The sequence below is a fragment of the Anomaloglossus baeobatrachus genome, chromosome 2, assembly GCF_048569485.1.
Source record: "Anomaloglossus baeobatrachus isolate aAnoBae1 chromosome 2, aAnoBae1.hap1, whole genome shotgun sequence".
In the NCBI taxonomy this organism is placed as follows: domain Eukaryota; kingdom Metazoa; phylum Chordata; class Amphibia; order Anura; family Aromobatidae; genus Anomaloglossus; species Anomaloglossus baeobatrachus.
Window position 1 is genome coordinate 424,489,993 of NC_134354.1, and position 16,637 is coordinate 424,506,629.

The 16,637-nt window shown below is 48.3% G+C and overlaps 2 protein-coding genes across 3 annotated transcripts in view; one reads left to right on the forward strand and one right to left on the reverse strand.

The window, feature by feature from the left end:
* Nucleotides 1-16,637, forward strand: part of PPT1 (palmitoyl-protein thioesterase 1) — a 100,934-nt gene that overhangs the window by 53,163 nt on the left and 31,134 nt on the right. The window contains exons 6-7 of one of the 2 annotated variants that reach the window (XM_075336210.1): nucleotides 7,472-7,560; nucleotides 11,923-11,972. In XM_075336210.1, the coding sequence (XP_075192325.1) occupies nucleotides 7,472-7,560; nucleotides 11,923-11,972 (139 nt within the window). Of the gene's footprint in view, nucleotides 1-7,471; nucleotides 7,563-11,922; nucleotides 11,973-16,637 lie in introns of both variants that reach the window. The other variant, XM_075336211.1, reaches the window with a different exon arrangement.
* On the reverse strand, nucleotides 10,873-14,982 carry LOC142291577 (uncharacterized). The gene is made up of 2 exons (XM_075336212.1): nucleotides 14,348-14,982; nucleotides 10,873-12,089 (listed from the first exon to the last, which is right to left on the reverse strand). Exons 1-2 carry the CDS (start codon nucleotides 14,952-14,954, stop codon nucleotides 12,070-12,072), a joined length of 627 nt encoding a protein of 208 aa, XP_075192327.1. The 5' UTR covers nucleotides 14,955-14,982; the 3' UTR covers nucleotides 10,873-12,069.

Below are 16,637 nucleotides of genomic sequence, written 5' to 3' on the forward strand. Positions count from 1 at the left end.
CTACCAGAGCCGTGGGTGCGTCCTGGGCTTTGAGGCACCAGGCTACGGCTCAGCAGGTGTCAGGCGGCTACCTGGTCGAGCCTGCACACTTTCACGAAACACTATCAGGTGCATACCTATGCTTCGGCGGATGCCAGCCTAGGTAGGCGAGTCCTTCAGGCGGCGGTTGCCCACCTGTAGGACGGAGCCGTTACGGCTCTATTATGAGGTATTATTTACCCACCCAGGGACTGCTTTTGGACGTCCCAATTGTCTGGGTCTCCCAATGGAGCGACAAAGAAGAAGGGAATTTTGTTTACTTACCGTAAATTCCTTTTCTTCTAGCTCCAATTGGGATACCCAGCACCCGCCCCTGTTTTTTTTGTGTACACATGTTCATGTTGAATGGTTTCAGTTCTCCGATATTCCTTCGGATTGAATTTACTTTAAACCAGTTTATAATTTTTTTCCTCCTTCTTGCTTTTGCACCAAAACTGAGGAGCCCGTGGGAGCACGGGGGGTGTATAGGCAGAAGGGGAGGGGCTTTACACTTTTAGTGTAATACTTTGTGCGGCCTCCGGAGGCATAGCCTATACACCCAATTGTCTGGGTCTCCCAATTGGAGCTAGAAGAAAAGGAATTTACGGTAAGTAAACAAAATTCCCTTTATCTAATAAAATTTATATTTTTTTTTTATTATTGGTGGGTGGTCATTCCATTATATGTAGGTATTTTGTACCAACATTGTAGGTTTCATATTGATATGTGAGTACATACTGATGGGGTAACTTTTTACAATTGAATAATGTTTTTAGCGTGGAAACATGAGGCGTGTTGTCTATTTTGCTGTATTTATATAGTGAACTGAGTATTATCTGACAGAATTGCAGGGGTGCCAATACTTTCTTTTTCGCTCCTAATTGGGAGACCCAGACAGTGGGTGTATAGCTACTGCCCTCTGGAGGCCGCACAAAGAACTACACTTAAAAGTGTAAGGCCCCTCCCCTTCTGGCTATACACCCTCCCGTAGGAGTACAGATTCCTCAGTTTTAGCTTTGTGCGCAAGGAGGTCAGACACGCACGCATAGCTCCATTGTTTTTAGTCAGCAGCAGCTGCTGACTATGTCGGATGGAAGAAAAGAGGGCCCATACAGGGCTCCCAGCATGCTCCCTTCTCACCCCACTGTATGTCGGAGGTGTTTGTAAGGTTGAGGTACCCATTGCGGGTACGGCGGCAGGAGCCCACATGCTGATTCCTTCCCCATCCCTTTTTACAGGGCTCTGGGTGAAGTGGGATTTACTGGTCTCCAGGCACTGAGACCGTGCTCCATCTACAGCCCCTGGAGAAGATGCTGGATGGAGCGGAGTACATCAGGGACATGGCCCTGCTTCCTCAAGGTACTCTGTGTCCCCGTGCATTTGGCGCTCACACCGCAGCATGCTGGGTGTTGTAGTGCGCCGGGGGACATCAGCGCTACGGCGCTTGTGCCATGGCCTCATTCAGCTTCGCTGAAGCAGGCACACTTCTAGGAATCGGTCGCGCCGGCCGCTGGGACTGCGGCGCGGCTGGCACTTGTGGTGCGCCGGGGACTTCAGCGCGGCCCGCGCTTTTACGGCGGCCGCGCTGATAACTCGAGTCCCCGGCTTTTGCGGCCTGCTTCCGTTCGTTCCCGCCCCCGGACCTGCCAGTCAGGAGAGGGGCGGGACGCTGGCCACGTCTAGGAATCGGTCATGCCGGCCGCTGGGACTGCGGCGCGGCTGGCACTTGTGGTGCGCCGGGGACTTCAGCGCGGCCCGCGCTTTTACGGCGGCCGCGCTGATAACTCGAGTCCCCGGCTTTTGCGGCCTGCTTCCGTTCGTTCCCGCCCCCAGACCTGCCAGTCAGGAGAGGGGCGGGACGCTGGCCAGTGCATCAGCGCTGAGGGCTGGAGTCGTTTTTACATACTCCAGCCCTCACAATCGGCACAGAGGGGACACTGTTTCCCGCACTTTTGTTTGGGAACTCCCACGGACCGCCCCTCTCCACAGACGCCGGCAGCCATTCCTGCTGACACGCTGAGCTGCAGAGGGGAGCCGGGGAGACCCAGACAAGGAATTCTGCAGCCTCTTACCCGCTATTCAGCGGGCGGTAAGCAGCCCTCAGGGCTCACCCCCTCTTGTGCCAGTAGTATTCTTAGTATTTTGTTTCTACAAATACTTTGTATTGCATAGCGCTGGTCGCCCTTTGGCTATAGACTCTCTCACATTGCAGAGAGCCAGCAGCATGTCGTCCGTAAAACGCAAGGGTGCCAAGGCACAGACATTATATGCTTCCTGCACCGCATGTGGGACTTTTCTACCGGCAGGCTCCACGGACCCCCATTGTGTGCAGTGCTCGGCCCCTGCGGCGCTTGCACAGTCGGGACCTCTGCTGGACGTGACCCAGGGTGTACCACCTGTGAATGCTGTCCAGGTGACAGGAACTGAGTTTGCAGCTTTTGCTGACAGAATGTCTCTCACTATGTCACAAATTCTTGACACATTGCGAGCTAGGCCTGTACTTCAGGCCACGGACACTGTGCAATCATTGCCCCCTGGTCCCCCTCAGCTCCAAGCTCCGGGACGGGCATATACACCTCAGGGTGAAGACTCTGACTCGGACGATGGCCCCGGGCAGCCTAAGCGGGCTCGCTATGACGGGCCTTCACATTCATCTCAATGGTCAGGATCCCAGCGAGATGAATCTATGGGTGATGAGGCGGACGTAACTGATCAGGATTCTGATCCTGGGACCGCTCTCAATCTAGATACACCAGATGGTGACGCCATAGTTAATGATCTTATATTTAACATCAATAAGATGTTAAATATTTCCCCACCAGCTCCTCTTGTAGAGGAGTCAGCTTCGCAGCACGAGAGAATCCATTTCAGATACCCTAAGCGTACTTTAAGCACTTTTCTGGACCACGCTGACTTTAGAGACGCAATCCAGAAACCCCACGCTTATCCTGAAAGGCGTTTTCCTAAACGGCTTAAAGATACACGCTATCCTTTTCCCCCTGAGGTGGTCAAGGGTTGGACCCAGTGTCCAAAAGTGGATCCTCCAATTTCCAGGCTTGCAGCTAGATCCTTGGTTGCAGTTGAAGATGGAGCGGCACTTAAAGATGCCACTGACAGGCAGATGGAGCTCTGGCTGAAATCCATCTATGAAGCGATTGGAGCGTCATTAGCGCCTTCTTTTGCAGCCGTATGGGCACTCCAAGCTATCTCAGCCGGGCTTGCGCGAGTTGACTCCGTCACACGTGCATTTGCCCCGCAGGTAGCACCATTGACCTCGCAAATGGCGGCATTCGCGTCGTACGCGATTAATGCTGTTCTTGACGCTACAAGCCGCACGGCAGTGGCGTCAGCCAACTCCGTTGTTTTGCGTAGGGCCCTGTGGTTGAGACATTGGAAAGCAGATTCTCATTCCAAGAAGTGCTTAACCAATTTGCCTTTTTCTCGTGACCGATTGTTTGGAGAGCGTTTGGATGAAATCATCAAACACTCCAAGGGTAAGGACTCATCCTTACCGCAACACAGACAAAACAGACCCCAACAGAGGAAGGGTCAGTCTGGTTATCGGTCCTTTCGAGGACCGGGCAGGTCCCAATTCGCCTCGTCAAAAAAGACTCAAAAAGACCAGAGACGCTCAGATTCTTGGAGGTCTCAGTCACGCCCAAAAAGGACAGCCGGAGGAACCGTTGCCAAGACGGCGTCCTCCTGACTTGCGGTCTCCGATTCCCACACCCGCGGTCGGTGGGAGGCTTTCCCACTTTGGCGACATCTGGCTGTCACACGTCAAAGACCGTTGGGTGAGGGATATTCTGTCTCACGGGTACAGGATAGAGTTCAGTTCTCGTCCGCCAACTCGTTTCTTCAGAACTTCTCCACCACCAGACCGAGCCGATGCTCTGTTGCAGGCGGTGGCCGCTCTAAAGGCGGAAGGAGTGGTGACCTCCGTCCCTCTTCAGGAACAAGGTCACGGTTTTTACTCCAATCTGTTTGTGGTCCCAAAAAAGGACGGATCGTATCGGCCCGTCCTGGATCTAAAGTTGCTCAACAGACACGTAAAAGTCAGGAGGTTCCGGATGGAATCCCTACGCTCCGTCATAGCTTCAATGTCTCAAGGAGATTTTCTAGCATCAATAGATATCAAAGATGCGTATCTCCACGTGCCGATCGCACCAGAGCATCAGCGTTTCCTACGCTTCGTCATACACGACGAACACCTGCAGTTCGTAGCGTTACCTTTCGGTCTGGCAACAGCCCCCCGGGTCTTCACCAAGGTCATGGCAGCAGTAGTAGCTGTTCTGCACTCGCAGGGTCACTCGGTCATCCCGTATCTAGACGACCTGCTTATAAAGGCACCCTCTCAAGAGGCATGCCAACACAGTCTGAAGGTGGCACTAGACACTCTCCAGAGTTTCGGGTGGATTATCAACTTTCCAAAGTCTCATCTAACCCCGACCCAATCTCTGACTTATCTTGGCACGGAGTTTCATACTCTCTCAGCGATAGTGAAGCTTCCACTGGACAAGCAGTGCTCGCTACGGACTGGAGTGCAATCTCTCCTTCAGAGCCAGTCGCACTCACTGAGGCGCCTCATGCATTTCCTAGGAAAGATGGTAGCAGCAATGGAGGCAGTCCCGTTCGCGCAGTTTCATCTGCGCCCTCTACAATGGGACATTCTACGCCAATGGGACGGGAAATCGACGTCCCTCGACAGGACTGTCTCCCTCTCTCAGACTGCCAAGGACTCTCTGCGTTGGTGGCTTCTCCCCACCTCATTGTCACAGGGAAGGTCGTTCCTTCCCCCGTCCTGGGCAGTGGTCACGACGGATGCGAGCCTATCAGGGTGGGGAGCGGTGTATCTCCACCACAGGGCTCAGGGGATGTGGACTCTGGAAGAGTCCACCCTGCAGATCAATGTTCTGGAAATCAGAGCAATCTATCTTGCCCTGCGAGCCTTCCAACAATGGCTGGAAGGCAAGCAGATTCGGATTCAGTCGGACAATTCCACGGCGGTGGCGTACATCAACCACCAAGGGGGAACACGCAGTCGCCAAGCTTTTCAAGAAGTCCAACGGATTTTGACGTGGGTGGAAAGCAGAGCGTCCACCATATCCGCAGTTCACATCCCAGGCGTGGAAAACTGGGAAGCAGACTTTCTCAGTCGCCAGGGCATGGACGCAGGAGAATGGTCCCTTCACCCGGACGTGTTTCAGCAGATCTGTTGCCGCTGGGGGACGCCGGACGTCGATCTGATGGCGTCACGGCACAACAACAAGGTCCCAGTTTTCATGGCACGGTCTCACGATCACCGAGCACTGGCGGCAGACGCCTTGGTTCAGGATTGGTCGCAATTCCGACTCCCCTATGTGTTCCCACCTCTAGCATTGTTACCCAGAGTTCTCCGGAAAATCAGGTCCGACTGCCATCGAGCCATACTCGTCGCTCCAGATTGGCCAAGAAGGTCGTGGTACCCGGATCTGTGGCATCTCACGGTAGGCCAACCGTGGACACTACCAGACCGTCCAGATTTGCTGTCTCAAGGGCCGTTTTTCCATCTGAATTCTGCGGCCCTGAACCTGACTGTGTGGCCATTGAGTCCTGGATCCTAGCGGCCTCAGGTTTATCTCATGAAGTTGTTGCCACAATGAGACAGGCTAGAAAACCATCTTCAGCTAAGATCTATCACAGAACGTGGAAGATATTCTTAGCGTGGTGCTTGGCTCAAGGGTTTTCTCCCTGGCCATTTGCATTGCCAATTTTTCTTTCCTTCCTGCAGTCTGGGTTGGAAAAAGGTTTGTCGCTTAGATCTCTTAAGGGTCAAGTCTCCGCGCTATCCGTATTCTTTCAGAAGCGCTTGGCACAGCTTTCTAGAGTACGCACGTTTCTCCAAGGAGTTTGTCATATCGTTCCTCCTTACAGACGGCCATTGGAACCCTGGGATCTGAACAAGGTTCTCATTGCTCTCCAGAAGCCGCCTTTCGAGCCTTTGAAAGAGGTTCCCCTTTCTCGGCTTTCACAAAAGGTAGTTTTTCTTGTGGCGGTCACGTCTCTTCGAAGAGTGTCCGAGCTAGCGGCGTTATCTTGCAAATCTCCCTTCCTGGTGTTTCACCAAGACAAGGTAGTACTGCGTCCAATTCCAGAGTTTTCTCCCAAGGTGGTTTCTTCCTTTCATCTCAATCAGGATATCACTTTACCATCTTTGTGTCCGCATCCAGTTCACCAATTTGAAAAGGGTTTACATCTGTTGGACCTGGTGAGAGCACTCAGGATTTACATTTCTCGCACGGCGGCTCTACGCCGTTCTGATGCGCTCTTTGTCCTAGTCGCTGGTCAGCATAAGGGATCGCAAGCTTCCAAATCCACCCTGGCGCGGTGGATCAAGGAACCAATTCTTCACACATACCGTTCTGCTGGGCTTCCGATTCCATCTGGACTGAAGGCCCATTCTACCAGAGCCGTGGGTGCGTCCTGGGCATTGCGGCATCAGGCTACGGCTCAGCAAGTGTGCCAAGCGGCTACCTGGTCGAGTCTGCACACGTTTACCAAACACTATCAAGTGCATACCTACGCTTCGGCAGATGCCAGCCTAGGTAGACAGGTCCTTCAGGCGGCGGTGGCCCACCTGTAGGAAGAGGCTGTCTGACAGCCCGTTCATGTGGTATCTTTTTACCCACCCAGGGACTGCTTTTGGACGTCCCACTGTCTGGGTCTCCCAATTAGGAGCGAAAAAGAAGAAGGGAATTTTGTTTACTTACCGTAAATTCCTTTTCTTCTAGCTCCAATTGGGAGACCCAGCACCCGCCCTATTTGTTCTTAGGGTTTCGTTTTTCGGGTGCACATGTTGTTCATGTTGTTTCTTAAGTTCTCCGATCGTGTTATCGGATTGAATTTGTTTTTGAAACTGTTATTGGCTTTCCTCCTTCTTGCTTTGGTACTAAAACTGAGGAATCTGTACTCCTACGGGAGGGTGTATAGCCAGAAGGGGAGGGGCCTTACACTTTTAAGTGTAGTTCTTTGTGCGGCCTCCAGAGGGCAGTAGCTATACACCCACTGTCTGGGTCTCCCAATTGGAGCTAGAAGAAAAGGAATTTACGGTAAGTAAACAAAATTCCCTTCTTTGGCCAGCACTGTAGTGAACTGAGTCGGTAAAGCAAAGCTCCTTGCAGAGTAGAGTGCATTCCTTGGGTATTTCGGCTCAGCTCCTAGTCACTTCTGTGGGAGGTGATCTGCAGCTTCTAAGAATGACATCTATAGAGCTTTCCTGTTCATGCTGTATATCAGGCCACTGCACTTTCTGAAAAAGGTAATCTTACTGGTCTCAGAACAGGACACGGCCTTTGATCCCCACCAGTATTTACTGCTGCAGAGATGCCATACATATGACTGCTGTTGCCAATCATCAGCTATACTTGATCATTTTGTAGGAGGAAAAATAAAAATGTAATGTATCTTTTTTCAGTTTGGTCCAGGCAGAGTATTGGCATGACCCTCTGAATGAAGAGCACTACAGAAATGGCAGCATTTTCCTGGCGGATATCAACCAGGAACGTGAGTTTTTTTATTCTGCCTATTTTGAATACATTATCAGTAACAGTTTACATGCATTGCAGAATAAAGGAAATATTTCACAATATTCAGGGGTAACTTTCATGTATTCCCATGGTAAAACACTAGAGTAGGCGCAAGATTATGTCCGGCGATGTGGATGACGTTACCTGCGTCATCCCCCGTACCCAACCTAATTCTCACGCGTGCACAAAGACGTCACCGGCTCGCGCAAGCGTACCTATATTTTCATCTGTGCCCGCGATAGGGCAGAGCGAACTGCGCCTGCATGAGTCGGAATGACTCTGTCTGCACATGCGCAAGATTTTGCAGAGCAACTTGGATGATGAGTGAGGCGAAACCCACGTCAAGGGTTCTGTCCCAAAAAGGAGGTTTAATCGTAGATGGTATTGCTGTTTCAATAAAACTGCGAGAGACACTGCTATTAGAACATAAAATTCTTCTGGCAGCTGCTTATGTGGACCCAAGTCATCGTAGATCCCTGGATGATCAACAGCTTGCTGAAGGAAAAAGCTGTGACAGGGAGTGGTTAGGATGAGCAGCAATAGGACGGCCAAAAGCAAGAGGAATTGGGTCATCCATGGGTACTGCTCCATATCTTCCTCCTCTTCAGATGACGAATTGGTTCATCCAGAGATCCTTCTGCCATATCTTCAGCCTCAGGCAGTACACGATATAACACACACAGCACAGCAGTAATGACTATATGCTATCAAGTTTTTGTTATTTTTTGTTATGACTAGCTGTGTTTTTTTTTTTTTTTAAATAAAGTACACCTCATTCACGCCCAGGTGGGCATTTTATTTTCAATATTTCCGCCTCTTTTGTGTATTTAAAACCTTCCCTTGTATTAATATTCATATGTACTTCAGTTTTGGGAGGGTTTGGTACAAAACTGAAATACACTTGATATATTACCGTATGTGGAAATACTCCTCCTAGACCGCTTTGCTGTAAATCAGATAGTCTTTCTCCTATATCTTCAGCCTCATCAGATGAGGAATTGTTATCCAGTGCTACTGCTGCTGTATGTTCAGCCTCATCAAATGAGGAATTTTTAAAAGTATTTGGACGACATGGAGCAGGCAAAGCATTGCCTCAGGGAAAAGATTCCATTACCATAGCAAACATTTTAGCAAAATTTTTCACTTGCTCTTAAAGAAGAGTTCAACTGTTCATTAATACTAAGAGAAACCAAGGGAAAAATTGTGAAAACATACCCTGCTGTAACTAAATAAAAGCATAGTGCATATAAACATAGGGTACTTAGTAAACACTGTTTTTGATCAAAAAAAGCATAAAGCTATCCCACCAACGCCAAGGTGTACCCAGTTGGGATAGTACCTACACTCTCTAATATTAAAACCTTACCATGAGTCTAAAATAGGCCTCAATGTGGCTAAGGGCTGAGAGCGACCGGGTCCCAACAGGACACACACAGTCAGGGGGATTCACAGAATGAAATGTCCAGCTCACCAAGAGGGAGGGCCACACCCCATTTGTACTGAATACAAAAAACTACATAAAAACAAAAAAGTGAGCCGGAGTATAAGATGGTATACATGGAGCTTCTGAGCTCATGTTCACACTGGCCATTAGACAAAGAGAAACCAAGGGAAAAATTGTGAAAACATACCCTGCTGTAACTAAATAAAAGCATAGTGCATATAAACATAGGGTACTTAGTAAACACTGTTTTTGATCAAAAAAAGCATAAAGCTATCCCACCAACGCCAAGGTGTACCCAGTTGGGATAGTACCTACACTCTCTAATATTAAAACCTTACCATTTGTTTTTATGTTCATTAATACTGACTGTGCATGTTACTATTTTACTACAGTTTTATCACTTAAATATGAGCCATGTTTGAGGGATTCGGGGAAATTGAGGAGTCTGAGTCGGAGATTTGGCTTACTGACTCCACAGCCCTGCCGTAAACACCTTTCTTTATCGTTCCTATGGGAGACCCAGACATTAAGTGTATAACTTCTGCCTCCGGAGGCCACACAAAGTACTACACTAAAAAAAGTGTAGCTCCTCCCTCTGAGCATATACACCCCCTGGATAACCAAATCTAGCCAGTTCATTGCTTTGTGTTCAGGAGGCATACATCCACACATGCATTCTCATCTGATTTTTCATTTTGGAAAGTTTTTGAAGAAAAGCGGGTCCAAGCCTGGACTCCCGGCATGTCCCTTCTCACCCCACTGTGTTGTTAAGGTTGATTCCAGGGCTGGAGCCTTACATGCCGCGCTCCTTCACCATCCCTCGGGCTCTGGCTTGAAGTGGGAGCCAGCACGGTTCTCCCTGCTTTGCAGGAGGCCGGTCTCCATCCGCAGCCCTTCAGGATCCTGCTGGATGGAGCACTCATCCCCAGGGACTTGAAACCCTGCGTCTCACAAGCTAAGTATCTGAGACGTTTATGTTCGGGGGGTCCCTTGTATTTTATTGTTGGGGAGAGTGTGCTGTGTAACTGTTCTGACATTTCCGGCCGGTTCTCTGGTTGTCACCTGAGAACCGCGCCGATGGAGCCTGCGCGCCGGCCGCATCGCTTAAATTTAGGCCCCGGCTTCGCCTGAGGCCTAGTTTCGATTCCACTGCCCTTGCATGTCAATCATGCAGAGGGACAGTGCGGCTCCGCCCAGTGGCCGTTCGGCACAGGGGAGGGACACTCCTCTGAGTAAATATCCCCTCCCCTGTAAATCTCCTTGGCCCTCCAGATCCCGCTCTCAGAGTAGGTCCCGCCCCCTCTCCTCGCTCCGGCGCCATTTTATCAGCGTTCTCCCGATCGGTGCTGGCTGCAGCATCCCTGCTAATCTGTCTGGGGGTCCGGGCTGTGGGATCTGGAGGGCACACAAACTGTCTGGTAAGCCACAACCTCCGGTTGTGGACCTGCTTATATAATCTCTGGGGGTCATCCTGGCTCAGAGCCCCCACTTCAGCAGCATGTCTCACACAAGGAGCAAGGCTGCAAGGCTGTACGCAATATGCACTGCATGTAAGCTCGTGCTGCCTGAACCGAGCACATATCCACATTGTGATGCCTGCTCTAACCTGACAATATATTACGAGAGTATGGGCAAGATGTGACATGAATTGCATTACATACAGACTACACCCTAAGAATCAATATATAAATGAGAGGACAAGGGAACGGGTAGTCAAGGTCATCCTACAGACCAGCAAAAGATGCGAGATATCAATCACTACTTTTTGCAAAAATATAGCAAATATTTATTAAATTCATATAAGTAGCAAAAAGTGACATAAAGACATAAACAGACATTATTACATACAGATCAGGTTCGACAGGAGATGTCACTGAAGCATAACAGACCAAGGATCCATATCCCGTCAGGGGGGCAGTATAACAAGATAGTAACAAAAGGGGGACATGGTCTAAGGGAGACTCCGGACAGTAGAAACAATACACTCTCCGATGTATCCAAGTGTGCACCCTAAAATTAGTAGGCACACACAAGGATAACAACAGTAGACAATCATATGACCACAGAGTCAGACCATGAACCAGGCATAAAACATGTCAAAACAGGTGACAGACCTCAAATACACCTAAATCTAATATGTCCCTGTACTGCACTCACCCATGATAAGGGGATGGAACCCGAGCAAAACGTGCCCCGACGCGCACGTTTCGATATCTTCTTCGGGGGGCCGTGGTGTGACATGGCATGATGTACCCGCGCTTAAATATACCGCTCCCATCCTATGGCCGAGCCGCGATTGGACGCGTGCGGGGTGGGACTTCCGGCAGTGAGCCGCGTCATAGGGCATTCCCGGAAACAGCGCGCGCACTTCCTGTGTCGTCACACAGAGCGCGCGCGTCACTCCGTACGGAAGCCGGCTGGCGCGAGCGTGCCTAGAGTCCCAGCGCGCACGCGCTCCACAGCCGCGGCCATTACAGAAAAGGGCAACAAAGAGGGCAAATAAAAATTAGGCAATAGTGGGAAATATTTACAGCTTCATGTAACCAAATATCAGATCCCACGATACTACATATACAGAAATCATCCCATCAAATATTGCCCCACAGTAGATGACACATATGAATCAAACATCAGAGATAACATCAAGCAATGATGTCAATTGTAATTGTGAACCTACACATAAATATGGGAATACTCTTGCAGGGGGACAAGGATATATATTATACTAGGGAAGAGCTAAAGGCAGGAGAGACAAATATATACAATAATTTATCATATCCATACAAATTACTGCATGGACAATTGCAAATTTCACTCTTAATAGCTTTTTTCTTCTTTCCTTCTCCTTTTCCTCTCAACTCCTTCGTCCCTCACAACATACTCCTCCCATCACAGAAAGAGTGGAGACAAGACAAATCGCCGGTACACAGCCCGGATCCGTAGATGTGAGTATTCTCCATATAACTTGAGGATGATATCTCTTATAGTAAAAAGATGTATATTAATGTCTCATCAACAGAAAAACAGGGAGACGGTAAAAATTCAAGCGCAACGAGTAGAACCTATAGATAGGGACGAAACAACAATAGAAAACACACCAACATCAGTAAAAAAGGTATTAAAAACAAGACACTGAGGCAAATTACTAAAAAATATATATATATGAATATACATATACATTTTGCAAGTCAACCTGAATAAACCAAGACTGAGTGGGGTAGAAGTCACCAGACTGAAGCAAGACATCATAAAAATGGAGCAAAGGACAACTTCTCATTGAGTCCCCCAGGTGTCATGGTGCCCAAGATGACAATCCATCTGCATTCGAGACGCGACAATGCCTGCTGGTAATTGCCGCCTCTCGAACCCAAACGTAATCTGTCAATCGCCCTCACCCTAAAAGACGCAGGATTGCAATCATGATGCGTCTTAAAGTGTCGGGGGATGGTGCGAAGAGAGCTCAGATCCTCAACATCTCTCGCCGCTACAATATCTCTGACATGTTCACGTGTACGTACACGCAACTGTCTAGTTGTTAAACCAACATATAGCAAATTGCATCCGCATTTTGCCAGATAAATTACGTGGTCCGTGCTGCAGGAGATGTACTGCCTGATCGTGAACTCTCTCGCACCATCCGCCGATGTAAACGAGGAGGCCCTATCAATGTTCTTACAGGCCACACACGAACCACAGGGGAAGCATCCCCATCTTGGTTTCCCGATATTAAAGGGGAGGACATCTTGATGCACATAGTGACTGTGTACCAAGATGTCACGCAAATTCTTACCCCTCCTTGCTGTCATCAGGGGGTGATCGGGGAGAGCGCTCGCCAACGTCGGTTCTGTTTTTAGTACTGGCCAGTGTTTGTCCAAAATACGTCTTATCTCCCCCCACTGGTTGTTAAAGGTAGATATAAAACGTATTGGTCCAATTGCGGACTCATTCTTATTAGATGTTGATAACAGTTGGTGTCTGGAAGTGGCCAAGGCCCTAGAATGTGCTCGTTTGATATTCCGTGCACTGTATCCTCTATTTATGAATCGCTGGGAAAGATCCTTAGCCTGTGTATCAAAGGACTGATTGGACGAACATATCCTCTTAATCCTTAGAAACTGCCCCACAGGAATTGCCCTGATGGTCGAGGGAAGGTGGGAGGATGATGCATGTAATAGGCTGTTCACCGACGTCTCCTTACGGAATACGTCGGTATGAACAGACCTATCTGGCTGGATTGAGATACTAACATCCAAAAAGTCCATGGTCTCCGAACTACTCCTGAAGGTCATCCTGACATTACGATCATTCGAATTTAACGCAAACATAAAAGATGATAATTCAAGGTCGGTTCCCCCCCAGATGATGAGCACGTCATCGATGTATCTAAGCCAGCACTGCAAATGGGAAGCGGCGTAGGCGCCGTCGCCGAAAATCTCCCTCTCCCAATAGCCGAGAAAGAGATTTGCGTACGACGGCGCGCACGCCGCGCCCATTGCAGTGCCCCGCATCTGGAGGAAGAACCGATCCTTGAAAAGAAAAAAGTTTCGTGTCAGGATGAACTCCAGGAGCTCAAGGACCAGATCCTGCATCGGTATCTCCCAGCGACTCATTCGCAAAAAGAACTTGGCTGCCAAAAGCCCATCTTTGTGCTGGATACAGGAGTAGAGGGACTCCACATCCGCTGCTACCAAGATAGAACCATGATCCAAATACAATCCGTCAATTCGCCTCAGGACGTCTGAGGTGTCTCTGACATAGGAGGGGAGCGTTTCAACCAATGGATGTAGATAATATTCTATGAATTTGCAAATTGGGTCGCATAGCCCTCCTATGCCAGAGACAATAGGACGTCCTGGGGGACAGCGTGGGTTCTTATGTATCTTGGGCAGCAGATAAAAGGTTGGAGTAACCGGAAATTTTGTGTGGAGACCCTCATATACCTTCTTGGTAATAATTCCTTTGGACAGGGCCCTATCCAGAATGCCAACCAGTTCAACCAAGAACTCACCGGTGGGGTTATAAGACAATGGTGTGTATGCTTCCTGAACCTTAAGCTGTTTAAAGGCTTCACGTTCGTACATCTGAGCCGGCCATATAACCACGTTCCCGCCTTTGTCCGCAGGTTTGATTACAATCCCTTCCATTGATCTCAACTCACTCAGAGCATTTCTCTGTTTAATGGAGAGGTTGTGATGGTGACTTGATCTATCAAGTTTTTTCAGATCTTCCATCACTAGTTTGTTAAAAATCTCCACCTGCGGGCAAAGGACCACCGGGGGGAACGTGGTTGATTTAGGGTACACCTTAGGTGGAAATTTACCTGTAAGAGTACCCATGGATTCCTCCTCCAATTCCTCCAACGTAGCAATTGCCTCCAATTCTCTTGGTGAAAACTGTTGAGGGTCAGTATTGCTTCGAGAGTGCAGCTTGTGGAGAACTAACTTCCTTGAAAACAAGTGAAGGTCTTTAATCACTGTGAAAGAATCAAAGTTAGAATCGGGAGAGAAGGACAGCCCCAATTTAAGAACCTCCACCTGATCTTTACTCAAAGAGATATTAGATAAATTAATCACCTGAAGGTCATTTTTACTCTTTTTGTCAAGTGATTGTGGAGGGGTCAATTTCCTTTTCTGATTGGGGCCTCTTCCCCCCGAATTTTCCATTCTAACTGGTAACTGGAACCTCTCAAGGAATTTGTTAGCTTTATTTCCCATCGGCTGCGCATCTTCTGTTGAAGAAATTGAGGAGAAAGAGCCGGAGCGGGAACGTGTGCCTCGTTTCTTAGGGGGACGATTGTGTCTCCACCTATACACATAACCGCTACTGTAATCAGATGCATCTCTTTGGTACTTTTTAGTCTTAACACCAATTATCTCCTTCTCCCACTTGGCGAAATCTCTCTCCAAATCCATGTTCAATGAAGACATTCTCTCACTAGATAAAGCCGACGTGAGTTTCTCATAAATCAGATTGATCTCAGTCTCTAATTCACTCAAAGTATTCGTATTATGCTCTATAAGTAGATTCATATATGTGACAGAGCACGAATTCGATGCCGCTTCCCACTTTTCCTTAAAAGTTGCCTCCTCAACCATAAAAGAGGGGCAAAGTTGAATGCGTAATCCCCGAGGGATAAGACCTTTCTCCACGTAACGCTCCATAAAGGTTTTATTCCACCAGACTCTAGTCTTTTGGTTTAATAGGGATTTCAATTTACTAATTAATAAATTAGTTGCCTCAGTGTCTGATTTAAAACCAACAACAGGACTCTCCTTAAAAACCTGGTCAATTTTTTGGAGCCATGAACGTTCACGTGCTCCTGAGTCCATCTGCCCACTAGAAACAGCTGTGAAAAAACACAGAAATGAAGCATATATTACGAGAGTATGGGCAAGATGTGACATGAATTGCATTACATACAGACTACACCCTAAGAATCAATATATAAATGAGAGGACAAGGGAACGGGTAGTCAAGGTCATCCTACAGACCAGCAAAAGATGCGAGATATCAATCACTACTTTTTGCAAAAATATAGCAAATATTTATTAAATTCATATAAGTAGCAAAAAGTGACATAAAGACATAAACAGACATATTACATACAGATCAGGTTCGACAGGAGATGTCACTGAAGCATAACAGACCAAGGATCCATATCCCGTCAGGGGGGCAGTATAACAAGATAGTAACAAAAGGGGGACATGGTCTAAGGGAGACTCCGGACAGTAGAAACAATACACTCTCCGATGTATCCAAGTGTGCACCCTAAAATTAGTAGGCACACACAAGGATAACAACAGTAGACAATCATATGACCACAGAGTCAGACCATGAACCAGGCATAAAACATGTCAAAACAGGTGACAGACCTCAAATACACCTAAATCTAATATGTCCCTGTACTGCACTCACCCATGATAAGGGGATGGAACCCGAGCAAAACGTGCCCCGACGCGCACGTTTCGATATCTTCTTCGGGGGGCCGTGGTGTGACATGGCATGATGTACCCGCGCTTAAATATACCGCTCCCATCCTATGGCCGAGCCGCGATTGGACGCGTGCGGGGTGGGACTTCCGGCAGTGAGCCGCGTCATAGGGCATTCCCGGAAACAGCGCGCGCACTTCCTGTGTCGTCACACAGAGCGCGCGCGTCACTCCGTACGGAAGCCGGCTGGCGCGAGCGTGCCTAGAGTCCCAGCGCGCACGCGCTCCACAGCCGCGGCCATTACAGAAAAGGGCAACAAAGAGGGCAAATAAAAATTAGGCAATAGTGGGAAATATTTACAGCTTCATGTAACCAAATATCAGATCCCACGATACTACATATACAGAAATCATCCCATCAAATATTGCCCCACAGTAGATGACACATATGAATCAAACATCAGAGATAACATCAAGCAATGATGTCAATTGTAATTGTGAACCTACACATAAATATGGGAATACTCTTGCAGGGGGACAAGGATATATATTATACTAGGGAAGAGCTAAAGGCAGGAGAGACAAATATATACAATAATTTATCATATCCATACAAATTACTGCATGGACAATTGCAAATTTCACTCTTAATAGCTTTTTTCTTCTTTCCTTCTCCTTTTCC

Bases quoted from the DNA above. Each gene is read 5' to 3' on its own strand.
- LOC142291577 (XM_075336212.1), bottom strand. From the start codon at position 14,954: ATGTCTTCATTGAACATGGATTTGGAGAGAGATTTCGCCAAGTGGGAG. The intron at 12,090-14,347 runs GTAAATTTCCAC...CCCTATCTATAG, and splicing joins ATCCATGGGTACTCTTACAG to GTTCTACTCGTTGCGCTTGA.